At 38.3% G+C, this 21,803-nt stretch overlaps 1 protein-coding gene across 1 annotated transcript; it reads right to left on the bottom strand.

Moving 5' to 3' along the window:
* Positions 1-3,417: 3,417 nt before the first annotated feature.
* Positions 3,418-19,387, bottom strand: jak3 (Janus kinase 3 (a protein tyrosine kinase, leukocyte)). Its single transcript, XM_080506887.1, has 24 exons — positions 19,335-19,387; positions 16,718-16,924; positions 14,559-14,676; positions 14,236-14,353; positions 13,685-13,830; positions 13,199-13,502; positions 12,900-13,022; positions 12,623-12,780; positions 12,422-12,533; positions 11,834-12,014; positions 10,890-11,014; positions 10,574-10,705; positions 10,357-10,444; positions 9,525-9,649; positions 9,169-9,307; positions 8,911-9,062; positions 8,098-8,248; positions 7,502-7,629; positions 7,103-7,292; positions 6,354-6,478; positions 4,782-4,954; positions 4,477-4,594; positions 4,269-4,382; positions 3,418-4,147 (listed from the first exon to the last, which is right to left on the bottom strand). The coding sequence occupies exons 2-24, from the start codon at positions 16,914-16,916 to the stop codon at positions 4,028-4,030; spliced, it is 3,339 nt and encodes a 1,112-aa protein (XP_080363013.1). The 5' UTR covers positions 16,917-16,924; positions 19,335-19,387; the 3' UTR covers positions 3,418-4,027.
* Positions 19,388-21,803: the final 2,416 nt, after the last annotated feature.

The raw sequence follows: 21,803 nt of genomic DNA, 5'->3' as shown, positions 1-21,803 counted from the left end.
GTTAGTTCAATATATATTTTACACTTTAAAAAAAGAAGAAAACAACTTTTCATCAAACCTTTGATCCTTCTTGATGCTGCTCAGTTAAAAAAAAAAAATGTGATACTGTCACGGAAATGTAAATTAAAAGTGATGCCTTGTTTCACCTCCAATGATCAAAAAAAAAAAATAATTCTGCTGACATTGTATCAATGGTTATTTTTTTCACTGACAGTTGATAACCGTTATATATTAAACTGATTTTTCCAGCTACACCAAAGCTGAATGCACCAGAGTTTGTTTATTAGTTTGCAACAGTGGATCTTTTTTTTTGGGGGGGGGGAGTTATTGCTCAATTGTTTAAACTGGAATGTAGTTCATAATCATTAGTGAATAAAAAGACTAGCAAAAAGTTTATCAGGTACAGGAAACATGCAAGTTATGATGAAGCTTTTAGCCTTTCGTGAAACGCTGATATTTTGAGTCACTGGCTGTTCAGGTTTGGGCATTTCTGTTTGATTATGAACCAACGTATTGGATCGTTATTGTCAAGGTTCATGCTTCAAATACCAAACTTGTGGTTCACAATAGTTAGATCAATGAAATGGCAGCCACCAAATATCGGCATCAAGCAAATGTAGATATTATACAAACGTAAAGGACCAGCTTTTTCTGGTTTTTTTTGTGTTTTTTTTAACTGCAGCCTGACTGTATTGCGTTCAACCACCGCCTGGGAGTTTTTCCTCCTGAATGAATGTCACCTGTCCTAATTACACTAGTCGCATAATAAGTGTAAAAAGTGAGATCAAGTTTAAAATCATAACATGAGATGATGAGTGTTTTAATAATCACAGCAATAGGAAACTGTCAAATTTCATTGTTTCTATGACAGACTATAATCTATGTGTGGACCTCGTTTTAATGGATTATTCTACAGAATACATTTATTTAACTGTATATTTGTACTTTCCTATACTTTGTTGCTGTATCATTCTTATATGTGAATATTGAGTCAATTTTGAATATCATCTCATTCATTATTGGTTGTCTCCCAAACAATATATTTAAATTGGCTCAAAATGACCACCAGCATTGCTTGTTTTGATATTTTTTCTTCTTTTAATTATTCTTATGTAAAATGTGTGTTGAAGGGATATTGTGGTATCCACAGTGCTGCACAATTTGTTATTTTTTTTTGCAAAAATGTCTCAGGGTTAATTCATCTTTTGGATTTAGCTGTTGGATTATCATTATTTGCATGGACTATTTATATGTATTACAACAACAAATTAATGTTTGTGCTTTAAAGCAGAAATAAACTGAAGTGATTCTTTATGTTGAGTGAATTTATACTGCAAAGATTGTTGTTTTGCGTAAGTTTACTATTAAACTGCTTTAAAATGAAATTGTTTGTGGTACAACTTGTATTAATTGCTTTCCATTCACATTTTTATTATATATATATATTTCTTGCACACCTTAAGGTGACAAAGTGAACCATACTCCCAAAGCTATAAAGAATCATTTCCTGGAAGTATCTTCCATCAAGACACGTGGAGTTTGGCTCAGTAAAATTCAACATGTAAATGGTTTTCTTAATTTTTTTTTCTTTCCCATTTTATAAGGTAGATTTTCTCAATACATTAAATCAGAGAGTACTTGTCCAATTAAATGTTGTCTAAAGGAAACAAATGACTGAACAAACACATCTGTAAAAATCAACTGTTTTTATTCCAAGATTATAAAGTAATGAAATATACAAGTTTGTTGCTCGTGGTAATTGTATGTAAGCAGCACAAATGTCACTGAGGACAATCCATGATGAAAAAGAGCCACCATTGGGGGGGTGCACGTCTCGAGGTTATCAAAAGACACGGTGACATCTGAAGTAGTTTGTTCGCTTTTGGAGAATTTAACAGTTTGACATCAGAAGAAAACTTGCCTTGGATGTAATTCATGCCTACATGGACACAACACATGCACTGCACATCTAGGTGATAGTACTGTAAATAGCTCCATACATTCTAACATCAGCAGGTCAGTTTTTACAGGCTGCCTCGAATGACGAAGTAGCAATATGGTAGTATAGAGTCCGTCTCCGGTGCGACACTTTCACTGTGACTGAGACGCTCTCGATTACAGTTCATTGTGACTGAAACGACGCACTGATGCAGTCATACATTTAATGCTGCTGAGAATCCCTAAACTGCTCAAGACACATTTACAAGTGATTACGATTCAATTATACAACACAGTCATTTCCGATGCTTTTAACAGAGAAGAACCCAACAAATCCACATGAGCAAGCATTACAACAGAATAAGAATAAAACACAATCCTAAAGAGTAAGCCATGATCTGGCTGTAAATTACACTGTGGTTGCATAATCATAAACTGAACGCAAACTTTGTAACAATCCAAAATGAGGGAGATCACAGATGATCTTTAATGAGGGTTTTTGTAGGTGAAATATTCAGCCCAGTCATAAATTAATTGATTTTAGACAGTGACTATGATTTATGATTATTCACAAAAACTTACAATCCATAGAAATGTTCACGACCGAAGTGACACTGGGCTGATGCCAAAAGATAGATTTCCAGTTTCACACAGTGGTAAAATAAGACTCCCCCTCAACCGTTTGTCTTTGAGACAAAAGTGATTCTTGATAAGCTGCCTTTATTTGTCTCGTGGTGGTATATTATATATATATATGACTCACATACAGGAAGGCGCAGGCGTATTGACGCAAGATGTTGTGGCTGATACCACTGATTTAGTAGACGTTGACACATTTATCGGCGTGCACGTGTGTACAAGTCCACGTTGCACAGTATATCACGTAGTTCCTAAACTCATAAGATAAGTGAAGCTGCATGTTGCTGAAAAACGGTAGATCGTTCAGAGGTCAACAAATTATGGGACAATGGTCAATCCTTATGGGACCACGCCAGGCCTCCTATCCATGAGGCTGCATGTGGTTCTTCTTCAAAACACACTGCTTGTTCAATTAAATAGTTTGTTCATTGGCCAACATCTCTGGTTTCTTCAGCCTCCACTCATCCGATCCTCCAATCAACACTAAACAGGCGTCGACGGCAAATAAGTTGTTTTTTGTTGTGACAGAACATGTTTTGTAGTAATCTGACCCTTCGCTCTGTTGCTCATCACCCAATGTCATGTCAGTCCTACGCGTGGCGTTGAAATGAGAAATGCCAACAAGAGAGATTGATTTGTACAAGCAGCCCAGGCATTCTACACCAATGGATTTCATGATGCCACAAAGTGATAGTCATTGTTTCACCAGCATTAAATATAGCGGTTTTAAAATGGTAAAATACAAGTAAAAACAAGAGCAGAAGAATAAAGCAAATGTCAAAAAAAGCGGATTCCAGCAAAAAATGTAATCATTTTTAAACATGTCATTGTGACGTTTTTTTATTTTTTTTATTTGATTCTTTTCACTGTGTCCAGCACATTTCAGAAAAAAAACTTTCTTTGCGGTCACCATAATGTATCTTGTACAGACAAATGTTGACATCAGCAGGTTTAACAGTTCTTTTCTGTTCAGTTGTGTCTATTTTGTTTACTATTGTCATATATTTACATGATATAATGCATGGTTATATTTCAAAATGCTAAAACTTTCTGACAGTAGTTTTAGTTTTTAATGGATGATGTTATGGATATATACATGCATATAAGCTGATATTCTGTAGGTATATATTTTCTTCATCTGCTAATATTATATATTTTAGTTTCCTTAATAGCCAAATACAAGTCCGCCTGTCAGAGTTAAAAATAAACAAACAAACAAACACTTTTTCTTTGAGATTTTACATTTTTTTTTTTAAAAGCAATGATATTTTACATGATTTTGTTACATTCTGTGTTGGTAAATGTTCAATTATTTGCCATTAATATGTCAGCGCAAATCTATTTCTTCCTCTCATGATGTCAGTTCCTCTAACATCAACTGAACTTTACCCGGGACAGTGAACAAAGTCTAATCGTCCACCGTCGCTGCTCTTCAGCGTGACGCTCCTCCTCAGCCTTTGGAGTTTTCTCTTTCGTCCTGCATGATGGTTTCTATTTGGTTTCCCAGAGTGGAGAAACACGGCCGGTCGTCGAATTGGTACATCCAGCATTGCTTCATCAAGCTGTACACCTAAAAACCCCAAAAAAAAGGTTTTTAGGAAAAGTCATGTGTGATCATGACATTATGAAAGCAGTGAGGCAACATGAAAGAAAGAATCTTTGAAATGAGACGTAGAAAAGCACGAGCACACCTTGGGGGGACAGGTTGGGGGAACCGGCAACCTCCAGTTGTTCTTCAGAATATTTGCCAAATGCATTGAGATTGACGTTCCTTGCACACTGTGGCCGATCTCCTGCATGAACAGCTTTAAAAGGACGAGGCAATTTTTAATCAAAGATAAACTGAAGCACATGTTTTTGTTTTTGTTTTTAAATTGCAACGACGGTAAACGTTCTTACTCGCTTTGGGTTGCAGTTTGTGTCACAATGGGAGAAGAGCTCGTGAAGAACGACGCCAAAACTCCAGACGTCGGATTTGTGGGAGAAAATGGACTCGTTGATGGACTCTGGCGCGTACCTGCGTCAAATAGCACGTGTCGGGATATTAAACCAAAACAATCTGTCGTGAAGTGAATGACATGTGTTTTGTGTACGAGAACCGACATCTCCGTTTTGCTTCGATTTGATTTTCACCACAGTGTTTATAACAATATACAATGAAACTGTCTGCGGACTTTAGTGTCTGTCAATCTAAAGAGACCCACCAGAAGATGGGGCTCTCTCCAGGATGTGTGACTCGGTAATATTCCTTGTCGAAAGGAATAACTTTGGTCAGCCCAAAATCTGCAATTTTCACCAGCGATTCGCTGGCCACCAGAATGTTTCTGGCTGCGAGGTCGCGGTGCACATAACGCAGGGTTTGAAGATACTCCATGCCCTGTGAAGACGAAACACAGGAAGAAAGGAATAACTGTCATTTTTTAATTTTCTGAGCCTTGTGGACGTACCGTATCGCAAACCTACTTTGTCAAGTGTAGACATAGATATCTAAAGCTAGATGTACTGTCTATACACTCCTTAGATCAATTTTTTTAGTAGCTCCTCAATGTTAAACCGGCATTCCTGTAACACTAAGATGACCACAATATGCGCAGTGTGAGATACTGTATCTCACACAAGGTGTGGGAACTCTCTCACGTCTCATTTCTATTGCAAAGCACTAAATAATGCTGGAATAAACTCAAGTCCCAGGGTACATCAATGGTATTTTGATAAGATTTACAATTGTAGGTGTTGATCTTTACGCATATATTATATGGTTGAAAGGGCCGAAGTACGTCATCTTATGCTCTATTACAGTAAAGCACAACACTGCCTCTTTCAATTCAATTTCCTGCACGGACTGTTCTCCAAGTCAAGGTACGTTTCTTCAATTTGTAATAAATCCAAAGGTGCAGAGGTGAGACTCGTCTCACAGTTTTGTATTATGTGCAAAGGTACAAGGTTTTCCAACATCTGTATTTTGATTATGTTCCAAAACTTTTCAATATTCAGCTGGATCCAGGCTCTGTTCTCATTATTTTTGGACATTCGGAGCAATTCCGTGCTTCTCAATCCCGTCTCCTCTCATGTGGTCTCATGTGCGCTAAGAACCTACATCTTGAGATGATTTGATTTATTTTGAAGGACAAATTGGAATCTTTAAAGAAAAAAAAGATATTGTAACACCGTTGGTTAGCAGATGGATTGAAAACTTGGTTTTATTAATGTATTAATCTGTTTTTGTGCCCTTTTCTTGAACGTTTTGGCAAAAAGAAGCTATGACATCATTTAAACCGATGTGTAGCTGTTGCTTAGCTTTTTAATCAATTTGAAATGAGGAATTAAAAATAATAAAGATTTGCAATTGTATATGAACAACAATTTAGTAGATAGCTGTTGACTATTAATGTCATTATGTGTCTACATCTAATCAGTTTAATGTGAGATGCTTTCATTGCTAAAAAAATAAATACGTATTTAATTATGAAAGGAGTTGCATACCTAGACTCCACCGCAATACTTTGTGCATTAATATATGTATATTATTTATTTCGTTCTTTAACACTTATATGTGTGTTAAAGAAAAAAGAAGAAAAAACACCTGCAGAAGACAACAGACAACAAGCAGTGGAAAGTTGTCAACGAAGCAGAAGACTCATTCCATACTAAATGACATAAAAACCGTTAATTAATGCTAAAGAAAGCAGCTATTGTCAAAATCATCAAGAAAAGCCGAGATGCTCTGAACATAACAGGAAGTTTGAGTCACTAATTATGCCCATAAAGTTTCTTACCTTACAGATCTGCGAGGCAAAGAGCAGCATCAGCCTGACACTGGTGTTGTGTCGGTTATTATCCATGTAGCCAATGAGGCTGCCGTGGGGCAGATACTCCATCACTAAACTCATACTGAGGCGACCTGTGAGCAGCAAATATTACAATTTCAAGAGTTACATATAAAATAATAGCAACCAAAGAGAGAGAAAAAAAAACTTCTGTGGCAATAAGGAACAAAAAAACTAGCATTTTGAGGAATAGCTTCAAATCAAGTGATAAAAGGGTTCATGAACACACTTTACAGTGTAATTTCAGGGTTGTTACGTACATTGTGAGAAGATTTCTCAACGAGACTCAAAACACTTCACAATATAGTGACTGAATTTTAATGACAGGTCACAAGCTGCTGTGGGTAAACGTGGAAGGTGGCATGAGAGGTTGCATTTCTGCTTGTTCTGCAAGTAACTTGTTCTTACGTCATCATAAAAATCAGGCCAGTTTGTGAGAGAATTGGTTGTCTAATATATTCTATTAATGTACATTACCAAGGAGGACTAGTTAAGGTTACAAGTCACTTCTTTAACAAGTGGGGGAGTCCCTTTACTGCCGTTTAATCCTTTAAGGTTATAATGACCATTTAGATAAATGAACTGACGTTGTCTCAATCAGCGTGATACATTAATTGACTTCTGACGGTATCAACAGTCCAGCACGTGTTTTCATTTCAAACTAATGTATAGCGCAGAGAGCATCTTTTTCGTCTTACCCATGCTGTAACACACGCCTCTGTATTTGACGATGTAGTCACAGTGTAAGACACTGAGCATGTTCACCTCCTTCTGGAAATCGTCCAGGGTCGACTGCTTGTTGGGCTGCAGCCTCTTCACAGCCACCAGCTCACCAGTGTTGTCACCCAGCGGGTCGTACCGACACAGCTCCACATTGCCAAAGTTTCCCTGTTTAAAGTCACATGGTGACGCCCCAAAAATCAAAAAAATACACCTCCGTGTGTGTGTGTGTGTGTGTGTGCCTACTCGGATAATGCAACTTTGTCTTTCATCAGATGAGTCTTATCTGGAGACTCCAGCTGACCCTCTGTGATATTTTGGACTATTTTGGAATTTTGCAACAGAAACTTTTCAAGTGATTATTGTTTCACACTTACTTTTCCCAGTGGGGAGATGTAACGAAGATGTCTTTCCTCAAACAAAGCCTGGTTGTGAGGAACTGGGCTGAGAGCTTTCCACGCCGGGTTCTGTGTGACAGGCTCAGTCGAGTGAAGGATCTCATAATCTTTAGTGAAAGAAACTTCATTGATAAACGTACTTCCTTTCGTGGGGAAGCAGAAGAATTCTACATCCATACATTCAAATTATCGGAGGTCGGAAAACCATTCTCCTGCTGAGGGATTGTTTGTATTTTGAAAAGAGACTTGAAAAAAACACTAATGAAAACATTATTTTTGTGCACTTTTACATCTCTCGTTTTGTATTTGTCTTGTGGGTTTTGCATTGATTTGAAACCCGTGGGCCTGTACTGTATACCTCTCACTCTGCAAGCAAATTCATTCAATAAACTAGAATGTGAGCATCAATATCTATTAGAGGCCTGCATTTATATATGGATATATGATACATATACTGAAACACACAAAAAAAAAAGATGACTAATGAAATATAACAAAGTATAATCCTGAACTGAACTATTTCACAATCCTATAGTGTGGGGTGATTTGCAGCTCAGTGCACCAAGCATCATTACCTGAAGTGATAAGACTGTTGAGTTGACGGATTATACTGCGACAGGAAGGTCTGAGAGCCGCCTGGTAGTCCATACACTGACTGATCAGATCTGCCAGCTCAGCCCACTGAGAGGGAGGCAACTTCTGGAAACTCTCATAAAACTGCCGTTTCTGCAAAAGATAAAAGCATTAGCAGCAGCATCAATTATTAACTATACTGTCCCAGTGGATAGTAGTTGCCCCCTTCATGTTGTGAGCAGAAGAATAAACCAGGAGAACATTAAGATTTATTAAATATGAACACTGGTTGAGTTTCAGTTGTCTTTATACTGAATCATTAAGTCGTAAACATCAGTCAAATTACATCTCCAACCTCTAAATCACTGGCATCTATTATAAATGTGTTATGTGTTACTGCAGCCCAATTTCCATGATGGAATCCATCTGATGCTAAAGAATGAGACCTAACCAATTTCTCCAGAAGCCTCGAAAAAACGTCATTCAATAACAAAGTTATATTAAACTGACAGTATAAATTGTTTTATTATGATAAATATTTAATAAATAAATTTATTGTAGCCTGATTAAAACAAAGAAATATATTCTCCTCCCATACTTTAAAAACTACTGATGAATAGAACTTACATGAACTACAGGAATTCATCCAATGAGTGAGAAACACTAACGCCGCAGGTCATAAAGTCTCTAAACTGCAGCCTCTGTGCCACGGTGGTAAAGCTTGGTAACTTTGCCTACAGACATCTAGATACTTTTGAAACCTCAAACTCCAGTCACCATTGAGATTCGCTTATCAGAGAACCGAGGTTTGGTACCTGGTGTAGGTCCCAGCCTTGCAGCGGTGAGTTTCCATTGTTGAAGATTTCCCACACGGTGGCGCCAAAGCTCCACTTGTCACATTCAAGGGTCAGGCCGTCAGGAGCATCCAGTACCTCAGGAGCCACCCAGGGAATCCTGTCCAGGATAACTCCAGGAAGAAAAAAACAACTTGTATATACAGTGTATGGTTTTCAAAAAATATACACTGGGGGCCTTTATATAACCGTTAGAAAAAATTGTTTTTTCAGCTTTACCATCAGTGCCGAGCATGGCCACACTGATGCCTGGGTCGCTCAGCTTGACAAAAGGAGTGATGCCCTGCGACTGATCGCCTTCTCTGGCCAGAAGCAGGTTTTTGGCACATATATTGCCATGAACAATGTGCTTCTCTTCCTGTAAGACATTTAACAATGTAGTAGAGAAAACCTTCAGGCCTAAACCATGCAGATTTGTTTTGTAATAATGATGACTTCTCAAAGAAAGACATTATAAAAAAAAGAAAAAGGGAATTCTGACAACATCCATTGGTTATACCTCACCACGCAAGAAACTACAAAGCCAATGCTGCTGCAGACGGGTTTTTTTTCTACACGAGTAAATCTTCCTTTACCAGAAAGTTGAGGGCAGATGCAAGTTGTTTGGCGACATCAAGTTTCCAGCTCACTGACACAGATCTCCCTCGCTTCAAGTAGAGGTCGAGGGCCCCATACTTGACAAACTCCTGTACCATGATGTCTGCAGAGCACAGAGAGGTTTGTTTCTTCAGCTGTACTAAAAACCAAAACAGAGTCTAAAACACCCCCACTGAGGAGAAAACTGGGGTCAGATGAGGACTTTTGCCTTTGTTTGACACTGTGGTGTTCTCGGCAAATACCCCGTTGACTGGTTTAACAACAAATTCTCACTTTGCACTCAGTTTAACTTATAATCGAGTTGAAGAAAAGATGCTCTAGAAACTGAATCTCAGCAGTTATTGAAAGAAATTAGTGAATGAATTAAAGGCGAAGCAGCAATAAAACATCTGAGACAAACTACCAATGTGAACAGCTGGCTTTTAAGAAAGAAAATTATTGTTTATTTAAGTCTGCTAATACATCCTACATACTGAGGACAGGCTAATATTAAGTACAGCTAGATATTGGTTTGCTTCTCCTCCAGTAAACAGTAGTTTAGTAAATTTAGAAATCAAGATAAATGCTTGAGATCATTTCTCGCAACCACTTCAGTGCAGAAAGACATCACATCTGCTAAAACAGTTTTAACCATACAAGAAAAGTAGCTATGAATAGAAATGTTATTATGCCATTTGAATATGACAATAATAATCCCACTGCTTCACCAGCCTTAAATAATGGCGTGTCACATTTTAGAAAAGGTTAAAACCACATATTAGGCAGTATCTTAAACTTAAACAGCATACAGTAAAGTCTTTCTCAACTCACTTTGTACTCCATGAACACTGACGCCGTAGACAAGGAGGAGGTGTTTGTGGGAAATCTGACTCATCAAGCTGGCAGACTCAAAGAATGACTGCGACAAACGACGTGGGATAAAAAAACAAACAAAAAAAAAACCATGTTTACACGACAAACACTTGTCAAGTCTTTCAGTATCCAGCAAAAACAAACTTCAAAAAAGTTTTGTGTTGTGGTGACCCACCTCCCAGCAGTTCTTGTGACCAGCGTCGAGCTCTTTGAGCAGCACCTCGGTCGTGTGTTTCTCCCCATCACGGATGTCACTTTTGTGGCCTTTATAAATCCGAGTGAAGGAGCCTTGTCCAAGGCTTTCATCCTACCGGGGAGCATTTATACACATACACTGATGTGTGTATATATATATATATATATATACACACAAACTATGACAGGTTCATTCGCTTTCATTTCTGAAATATTTTGCCAAGTGTCAGACTATTAGACAAAGAACCATTCTCAGAGGGCAGGACAGGTACAGGAGCTGCCGCGTCGACACTGACCCATTTCAAGTCTTCGTATTTGATCATGTGGAACTGGATGTGACTGAACTGATTTCTCTCTGGTGCTGGAGACCCGTGAGGTTCTACAGAGCTGCCGTTGCGAACGATGATCAGATTGGTCAGCTCTTTGGGAACAGAAGAAATAATAGTATCAGTTTACAATGGCTGTGAACAGTGGACATTTATCACATCAGCATATATGACTATATGAATGAACAGCCACAATAAGCTCAAAGCCTGGGTTTGGTCTTTGTTTTGTACTTTGGCAATTTACCTATTTCAGCAATTGAATACAGAGTCGCAACGCTGAGTGTTAAAAAAAAAAAAAACCATAGTCAATAGCATCATGGTCAAAATCAAGTTGTGTAAATCAGGAGTGATTTTTCAGTATTTGGTGGGTGTTGTGTTTAATTTCAGAGCCGGGACTCACACAAGCATGTCGCTTTTAGTTTCCCACCATCTGAACTATTAGGAGCTGCTAAAATGCCCGGCTTATTTAAATCAAGGCTCACAGCATCGTTTACTGCAGCTTTCCAAGAAATCAGATACATTTCTTATTAAATAAATAAATAAATATTGTCTCTGTTTACTGTCAAGGAATAGATCACAATAATTCACTTAACATTAAAACAAAGTTGTTGTTTGGTTGAATTTAAACCTTTAAAACATGTGTGCAAATGTCTTTTTTTTCTCTCATTAAAAAAAGAAAGTATTTTCATCTCCTGGTGAGTGTTGCAGTTGCTCCCTTCCTTGACCATCACTGTAATGCGACAGCTGCCTTTTTATTCCGTATCTCCTGCCTTCATATGTTCCTCCTGCCTATTGATGACCCCCATAAATCCTACCTGTCCCCAAATGATTACCCTTCTCCTCTAGCTCTACGAGAGATCCCAAACAAGTTGATGGCATTGTCACGTCATGGGTCAAACACTTGGGGGACGTACCTTTGGGTCGAGGCGGGCAGCAGCATCCCAACGTGACAGGCACTTCAGCCAGCAGCAGCTTGTGGTTCTGATAGTAGCTGGTGAGGGTCCTCAAGCTGGGGAATGATTTGTGGACTCCAGGAAGTGTGTATTGATCATTTTTAATGATGAGGCAGTCTTTATAATCGAGTCCAAGCGGGGTCTGTAGATATAAGCATATGTTTATTTCTATGAGATTATATAGAATGTGGGTTTTAGTGAGATGACCTTGGTTCACTTAGCGGAAAAGGTCATCTGTCAATCATAAAGTTTGATGCTCTGTCTCTCCCTGTCCATATGTCCAACTGTGTCTGGGCAAAATACTGAACCCTAAAATAAAACAACATAAGAGCCTCCTCTGGATAGTGGTACACTTACATATAATGGTGTTTACTTTCCAGGCTTTCCTGGCTACCGCTATTATTACTTTTTTATTTTCTTTATTGCATCTGTGCAACACAGAAAACTGAAAAGCATCAGCATTTCTAGCCATGCATAAAACACGTAGCTGTATCTAGAACATTCTTGCAGAATGTATTCCAGTTTAGTCAAGCGTCTTTGTGTCTTTACCTGAACGCAAACCGTGAGAAAGAAGTTGTCATAGATTTTGGGACTTCGTCGGAGTACAAACGCACCGCCTTTGGGTCCAGACTTTTTCAACTTGCTGACCGCAAACTCTGATCTGAATAGGTAAAATAAGAAATGACTATATTTGAGTGGCGGATGTGAAATATGGTTGCGCCAGGATAGGTATTTGTCAAAGTGACTCACGTGATCGGGCCATGACAGTGGTTCTTGATTCCTTCCAGAATACTTGGTGGGGCAATGTCTTGACAGAAGAAGTGACTGGAGTCGGTGGTCAGTCTGAAGTATCCGTCAACAAGGGACACAAATGACAGTGCCTCCTTGAGAGTCTGGAACATGGCTTCCTGTCATGTGAATTATGGCGGGGAAAGCACAGATTTCCGAATTCAATCAAACAATTTGAGAAAATACATGTGTAATTGTAGTTTCAGTGACGAGGGAAAAACCTTTGTGAGGTTTTTACCAAGCATCTGTCGTCTTTGCGTGTTATTGAAACCATTCTGCTGTCCTGGGGAACTTGCTCATGACACACCCTCTTCATACTGATGTCTATGACTTCTTGGAAATCACAGAAGGTCTGCCAGTCCTAGAAAGGAATGGTATTTGTGGTTTTTAGGTTACCTTGACCTTTGGGATTCCCCTGTAAGGCTCAAAGTGTCTGAACTGTTATACATTGTCTGAAAAGTAGCAAGAAGTATAATAACAGTTAGCGTACGAGGGTAGTGCCCTCATAGTATAACTTTAAATTAAACATGTTCTTACCAGGTCACCGTCGGACTCTTCACTCCCACTCATCTGAATTCCCGTTTCCCCAGTGACTCGCACAAGAGAGAAAGGCGGATTTGGTTGTGAGGAGGAACGATTAACGCGGAAGGTTTCACTCCCGACTGCTGGTACGATGCCCGCCAGTTCAATCAGGTACTTTAGTTTCAAGCTGCATTCATCAACCGGGCAGTTGCTGAGTTTCTTTAGGAAACACTTGAGAGTGTTTCGGATCCGATACCGATCCAGCCGGTTTCGTCTCTGGATGTCGTGGCGATGTGACTTGGGAAGGCATGACTTGTAGCTGAAGAAGTAGAAGAAGAAACATACTGACCGTGAGGATTTTAGATTAAGATGGTTAACCTGATAGTCTGTGACAATGGGGAAAAAAAAATTGGTTGAGATTGGTATGGAAGGCAAATACAAATGGTGAATACATTCTGTCAATCGGTGTAGTAATTGAGATAAACTTTGCACTATGAATACCTGACAGTCTTGCAGAGCTCCTTTATACTCCGACGCTGCTCTTTGGCCATTCTCCACAAGTCCAGCACCGCAAGGCCGAGGCATTCTTCTTGGGTGCTCAGTGGTGGAGCCACTCCCGCCTCGCTTGCAATAAAGTCACTTCGCAGCTAAGTATAGAAATAAAGGAATTGTCTTTATTGTATGGATAATGCATGGAAAATGATTCTGAGTACCACAAAACACTGAAAACGCTGAAAATATATGACAATTTTCAAGTTCGTTCTGAAAAATGTTCTGTTTAACTCTCGAGTACTTATTAAGGTTCTTTTATGGGATTATCTTGGATTAATTATATTTCAGTCTTAGATCTAACTTAATTGATGAACTGTATTGAAGAACCTTGAAGAAGGTTCACAAATTCAAAATCATTTGTATTTTTCTTTTGCATTCTTCCAAAGATTTCTTATGTAAATACACTTCCTGAATGATTAACAGTGTCTTTATTCCTCTGAGTGGATGTTGGTTTATTTAAAAAAATTTAAATGTTCTTAATGATTAACAATGTATTTTACCTGAGCAAATAGATAATCAATGACACTGTAGTCGAGCACTGGACTGATTCTATCTCTGGTCAAACCGTAGCGATATGATGCCCTTGGTCCTCGTCCAAACCAGTTTCCAAAGAAAAACCTTCACACACACACACACACACACACACACACACACACACACACACACACACACACACACACACACACACACACACACACACACACACACACACGACTTTTAAACCATGGAAGCAATGTCCTTACATAATATCTGCTGTATAACAGCTGCATACAACATTTTCCTGATGTCAAAAAAATGCATGTCTGATGATTTTTTGACCAACCTGACTCGAAACTGAACATGCAAGTTTTCATCTGAGTCAAACACGTGAGATGGAGGATACCAAAAGGAGAGATCAGCAGATGCCAAGCCAAAAAGACTGAGGTATACTGGTAGGATCCCTGCAAAAATGAACAAAATCAATGAATGCTGATGGAGTTGAGCAGTCAAATAGTCATGATTTAGTTCTGCCCAGTGGCCTCTCATGGAGACGAGATGTCTGAGGACCGCTAATGGCTGAGCTGATGAAGCAGAAGACAAAAATAAACAACAGTTGACTTTTGGTAAAGTATACACAGTAAAACAGCTGGAATGTTTCAGGAAGTCCATTGTACAAATAAGCTTGTATAACTAAAAGGTTACACTTCCCAACATATTGAACTTATCTAATTTTAAAAAGAATCAACAATTCTGCACTTGGTTTCGTCCTCGACCACCACCAGATTGTCACCAAGCCCCTCCCACTTCATAATCTACTTACAAAGTGCATGAAAACGTGTGTTTGGAAGGCAATTCCTTTGTGGTAACAATACATCTAATACCTTTTCAGTAACATACTTTTCAGTCACGTAGTAACTCCAGTGTTATTGACCTTATTTATTTCCATTTTATTCATTTGAAATTAAAATTTTTACTGCTGGGGAATATGTTTTGGTACAAAGGTACATATGAATGGAAATGTAGTATTTTGATTATTCTATGATCGTGATGTGATCACGCAGTTGGCGCACTGGTTAGAGCAAGATAATAATCATTGTTATCCAGAATGTCAGGTCCACAGTGCATCTTAGCCTGTGTGCTCATTGTGTGACTGGTTCCAGATTCCCTGAGGTCTGGTAACTAACTAACTAACTAACTAACTATCTAACTCTCTCATATTTGGCGCTATATAGATAAAATATAGTATAGATAGTAAGTAACGTTTTGGTGGTGCCAGTGTGGAGTTGTCGGGTGGCATCTTTTTCACTGGAATAACAAGGCCTGTCATTACTGGATGCAGTCATGACAGTAAGACAAAAAGAACATGGAGGACCAAAGTAAAGAATCCCAGCATTTCAGTAGAAGGAGTCCAGTCATGGAAGGATTTAGACAAGGACACAAAAGTTCCCGATACACACAGTAGATTAAAAATAAAAAGTGATTAAAACAAGTTTACTATGAAATGTTAAATAGGACAGTCAAAGTGCTTATTTGTCTTTTTATTCTGTTGTTTGGGTGATTGTTATAGTTTGTTGTTTTGTTTTTTTTAGTTTTTTTGAGAAATATAACTGCCGCAATTGAGAATGGCTATGTAGGCTTGTTTGGAATGGTGTGATTTTCTTTTACTTCTTACAATGAATGACATAAACTCAAGCTTAAATATCTTGAATCCTGTCTCCAGAGTCTGGGCTGCAGATGTTTCTTCCAGACTCCACTGAGAGACTGATTGAATGAGATGTTCAATTGTCCCAGTTTTATTTCTTCAAAGTTGAATCATTCAGTCCACCGAATAGAAACCAAGAAAGCTGGTTGGCATTGACATATAAGATTTGTCACATTTTTCACACACAGCTCTGTTGCTTTTCTTATAAAAACCTCTGCCTTATAGGTGGTGCCATTAAATAGGGAAATAAATACGACTTCCTGCACTGTACATAGAAGTGAGGGAGTGGTGTCGGTTGGGTTGTGGTGGGAAATGAAACCAGGTGCACGATTGCTGTCTCTTTTTTAAAAATAGGTCGGATTAATATGCAGTGAAACGTATCATGTGTAGTAAACATAGTTATTAGGGCCAAACAAGTATTTATGTATTTAGGCTATGTCTAATCAAAAATAGTGCAACGTCACTTTATAATAATAATAATAATAATAATAATAATAATAATAATAGTAATAATAATAATAATAATAATAACTATTATTATTATTGAGGACAACATAGTAATAATAATAACTATTATTATTATTATTATTATTATTATTATTATTATTATTATTATTATTATTATTATTATTATTATTATTATTATTATTATTATTATTATTATAGTATGAGCCACTCAGAGGAGAAGGTTGCTTTGTGACACCGGAACAAACATGGTTCCAAAAAGAAAAAGAAGCTTCCCTCACCGAAGGCTGACACCGAATATTTTTAAATAGACGGTTCAGTCGACGAGTTCTTACCACATTTCTCCCCCGCTTGGATGCAGACATTTTCAGCAGATATTTCTCCGGATGAAATCTGTATTGTTGTTGCGTCTTTAGTTCCGGGGAAGAAGTAGAGGTGAACTCTGAGATGGGGGCCTGAGCTTGAACTGGACCTCTGGCTGCCTGCCCGTTCTCTGACGACCAGAGGGGTGGAATCTTCCTCACTCAAATCCATGAATACGTCTAAAAGAATATACATAAAAATCAACAGTAGGGTTACGTTCATGCTCCATCACCCTCAATTCAAATGATTTGGAGCATTTCATAATATAACAGGTAGATAAGGTGTTATAATAATAGGAAAATAAACAAATTCTGCCACAAATATAATATAGGTTCGTTGTTTTTTTTTTAATTCAGTGATGACAAGTGATTTTGGTGCCTCCTTTTTCTAATAACTATTTGTTCTGGCACATCTATATCTATGTCTTTCCTCCTGCCTAACACACTAACTTTGCACCCCTATTAGTTGACAAGGATCTTTTTTTTTAACCTCCCGTTATATTTGTTGATCATTTGGATTATTTGTTTCCTTTTTCTGAATTCTGTTTGCATATTTAAAATTTTTTTATTTTTATTTTATTTTAATCAAATCAACTTCAGAATGTAAAATGTAGGTTTGTTGTTGATGTGATACTGAGCCCATTAATACAACAGGTGGACTGCTTATTGGAGTTCCACTCTTTATGTAAAACAAAATCATGTAAAACATGTAAAATCTAAACAAACAAAAGAAACTATTCAGATTGCAGATATAAAGTTATATCGAGAAGTGATTCTGGGTTTTTATGACGGTCATATTCTCACTGTAATTTCCTCGTGTTCTTGTTTGAATTTAGGTGGGATTTCAAGTCTACATATTTATTATTTCTACGTATTTGATTCAGGGTTACAGGATGAATACTTTTTTTTATAATCTCCTCTTAAGGGGAAAACTTGTTCTTTTCTGAGCTTGTGGAATTCTGCCACATCCCTTCATTGATCCCTCCCATGTATCTGTCTTGCAATACGTATGAGATGGTCATATGGCGATCGTGGAGTTGTGAAATATGACGTCATTCAGAGACAAATCAGCTCTGGTTTAAATCATAAGACTGTGAGTCATATAAACTCCCTTGAGAAAAGAATTTCTTCTTGACAAAAGTTGTGCACACCACTGCAATGTGTATTAAAGTGTAAAATATATAATAAACTACCCAAAAATGTGTCCTGATCTTGCTATATTTTAGCCTCATTAAGCGAGGCCATGTGCAAGTTCAAATACGTTTAGTTTTTTTTTCACATTCAACTTCCCACGTTCCGGTCAAATAGAAAACTTCCCACTGAAAAAAAAGGTTTTGGAGAGCTTTACAAACATCAAACACTGCCATGTCGTCAGTGAATTGGTCTATGGAGATATGCAGAAATGCAGAAGCAGATTTTTTTTTGTGTGTGTGTATATATTTTATTGATCCCTCATTGGGAGCTTATTTCTCTGCATTGAACCCATCTTATTTCTAGGAGCAGTGGCCTGAAGCAGTATGGTGGCCGGAGAGCTGCTGGGGGTCAAGGGTCTTACTGAGGGACCCACAGTGGTGACCTGTCAACCTGTGATTTGAACCTGAAAAACCTGACATTCTCAGTCTGCTTCTCTAACCTCCAGTCCACCACCGCCCCATTTCAACAGTATAGAAAGAATCGGTTTTAACTAGGAGCTCATCAATCTCTGAAAACACACAATGTTATTTTCAAATTTATCAAAAGGAATCCTCTATATGATGAACAGTGTCTCACAGCATAAGCACAACATAACATACTGTAACAAGACATTGAGGCGCTCCTTGTAATGTGTATTTATAACTTATACTCCGCAGCAACAAGGTGTTTTAAATCCACCTTCACCTTTTTGTGAGTGCATGCTGTTTAAAACATAAATCAAACATTTCTTTTTACAACCCACAAACTGCTCAGTTGTTACTAAACACTCCACGGTGTGACCTGGGTCTGGGAAGTAAAACATTTGAGCCGTTCATGGCTGAAAGCACCAAAATAGCTTTAGTTCTAACAGTAAACATTTATTAGCAAGTGGAATCCCTAATAGAATGTTGCCTTTAAATGTAAACCAAGGCTTCTTTGTTGGCTTTTTTCACTCTGTGTGTGCTGGCAGGAAGTTAAGTCGGATTTCCTGTTTTACATAAAGAAAAGTGACAACGCTTCACGATGGCGTTGGATACGTTTGTCCTTCTCTACCGACATGTTTAAATATAAATACCAAACATGCCCACACCTTTTTTTTGTTTAAATGTCAGGATATAGTTTGATAATTGCAAAGAGGTTATCTCAGCTCCTTCCTGCTCTCTCTTTGTTGAACTCGAACCTTCTTGCATAACCAACGACGTTTGTGTCATTCGTCAGCACCGTCAGGTTACAAGTTGAAAATGGCATTGAATTCTTTCATTAACGGTCTAAAGTTTCGTTTTTGAGTGACAATTTATTCCAAATAGTGCATTTCAAGAACATGAAAATAGTATAGTTGGGGGTTTTTTCCACCGTCTATATCAAGTCAGTAGTGCTAAACTCTTTCTAAAGTTTTCACGTAAAACAATTAGCAAACCTGTTCAGTCACACTCAGATCCTCACGAGGTGGCACGCCAGCACTTCTTCATGACACGGTTATCTGGCTCCCATTGAGTTAAAGTTCTAGTTGATGAAAGCGAAAGGTTAGTGCGAGTTGTTGTCGTTAAAGCAAGCGCTGTCTGTTAGAAATCATCTCATCTGACATTACAGGAAAGGAGAACCAGCTGACGGCTGTGGTTTCTCTCTCTTCTGCACTCAGTTTCCTGTTAAAGCTGTCAGAAAAACACCCGACAGTGACCTCAAAACATTTCAATATGTCTGCTTACTACCGGAGTCCCTTCTTTTCTATTGGGTTAATTGGTTTATGTTATGTCATTTGGTGAGATTTATTGACCAAACCTTTTCTCTTTGTTAGAAACAGAGGTCCTGAAGCTTAAAGGGGTCATTATACAGCTTTCCAACACTTTCACATGGGGCTTGTTGGTCCCAAAACATTCTATTCAAAATTAATTTTCCCAAATCCAGCTTTTATACAGCTAGAATAGGGAAACATAATACAGGGGAATGTGGAAGTGTGGGCAACCGGAAACAGTGGAACATGACATTGTCAGGAATACGAAACAGCAAGACACAGGTGGAGTAGGAAGTTCTACTTCTTTTTCTTCTTATTATTATTAAATATTAATGTGACACTTTGATTTTTTTTTTCATTTTTCCTCACTAACAACATCACACCACTTCCCCATTCTTCCTATCTAATAAGTTCTCCTCCTTACAGGCACGCACGCACGCACGCACGCACGCACGCACACACACACGCACACACACACACACACACACACACACACACACACACACACACACACACACACTCCTTAGATCAATATTTCGTTAATGTTTTTGGAGTAGTTCCTCAATGATAAACCAGCATTACAGCATTATAACACTAAGATTACCACAATATACGCAGTATGAGATATATAACATAAGGTGTGTGTGCACTCTCTCACGCATAAACTCACATATAGTACACGTGCTGTGAATGCAATATACCTATTTTACTTTATGTTTTTCATGTGTATTACTAGATTGCTTTGAGCCGCTCTATGATCTTCTCTGGGTTCACTAAAGTCTGATTGCTTTAGTGAACCCAGAGAAGATTTATCGTAACTTTCTAGCAGATATCCACCTAATAACTTGTTATCCAGTTCTCTTTGGTGGCCATACTGAAATGTTCATCACTGTATTATCACTGCATTTACTTTCACTGTATCAATGCTGTGTTGTTAATGTTGTTTCCATCCTCTTACAAGTGAAGCCATGCTCTCTATTCCAATTTCATGATATATCTGGCTTGAATGCGATGGCTAGCAGGGTCACAACAAACGTGTCTTTTTCATTCTTCTTCTTCAATTATATTCTACCTGAGTTTTTTTGTTTTTTATTATACTGCTGATTTTTTTTTTTTTTTTTTTTTTTGCATGACCACACACAGATCAACCATTGGCATATGAACTAAACATCAAGGTGACATGCTTCCACCACACCCAGCCCCACATTGTTGTGTGGTAACTGAGAAGATGAATGTAATTTACTCCAGAAAACATTTTAATTAGACGTGACCAGGGTTCGAATTACAACGTGGCTTTTTTTCCGATCAGACCAGTGCCTGTGTTTTTAGAGCTCCCCCTAAATTTTTCAAATTAGGCTTTCAGGGGAGCTCAGGTCCCTTTCAGGGGAGCCCAGCTCCCCTTAGCTCCCCCGTAATTCGAACTCTGGACGTGACATTTTGTTCATTGGTGATTCAAATGAATAGCGACGACGGTTAACAGAATATATTCAAGCTTATTCTGCACTGGCATGTGTGAAGTCGATCAAACAGGTTTAATGTGTACACGGACTACAATCCACTGAGGACCAGTCCCCTGGAGACATATGCCATTATTATTCTTTGGTGTACAGTAACATACCATTGATGCCACAGTGGAGTGAAAAAAGTCCTCAGTAACACACGCTGGTGGTGGTTAGTGCTCATAACCTCACGGTCGTTCAATAGTGTGAATGTTTGCATGTTCTCCCTCTGTTGATCTCCTGGTGGTGATGATATTAGAGTCATCTTACCGTGGTAGACTATATCCCCTAAAACAAAGGGCCATTCTATTCTGCAGTCTCAAGGGTGTTTCAGGGTTTGAAATTACAAATTGCAATGTCGGAGGATCCACAGTCAAACTAAGTGAGCTAACGTCAGAGGCAAGCTTACTTATTTACTTATTGGTACGACATCATTAAGAGAAAACCCTTTTTTTCTTTTCCAGATTCACAGGTAGTGCAGAAAGAAGTTGAGTATCTGAGTAGCAGAAACATTCAATATGTGCAAGACTACACGTGGTACGTGAACTGCACAATCGTGTGCAAGTCCAGTAGGTGACGATCTACCAACCATAGTGGCAACACTATCCACTAGTCTCAAACAACGAGGCAGACCAAGGACTATCGTGGAGAGACG

Source organism: Blennius ocellaris, assembly GCF_963422515.1.
Source record: "Blennius ocellaris genome assembly, chromosome: 12".
In the NCBI taxonomy this organism is placed as follows: domain Eukaryota; kingdom Metazoa; phylum Chordata; class Actinopteri; order Blenniiformes; family Blenniidae; genus Blennius; species Blennius ocellaris.
The sequence above is the reverse complement of the archived record's forward strand: the minus strand, read 5'-3'. Positions and strand labels throughout refer to the sequence as shown.

What these genes read in the sequence shown, in the direction of transcription:
- jak3 (XM_080506887.1), bottom strand. Translation starts at nt 16,916, where the DNA reads ATGGATTTGAGTGAGGAAGATTCCACCCCTCTGGTCGTCAGAGAACGG. An exon ending in GCAAAGACGACAGATGCTTG is followed by an intron (nt 12,781 to 12,899) that starts GTAAAAACCTCA and finishes TTCACATGACAG; the next exon opens with GAAGCCATGTTCCAGACTCT. An exon ending in TTCTCACGGTTTGCGTTCAG is followed by an intron (nt 12,015 to 12,421) that starts GTAAAGACACAA and finishes TTATATCTACAG; the next exon opens with ACCCCGCTTGGACTCGATTA.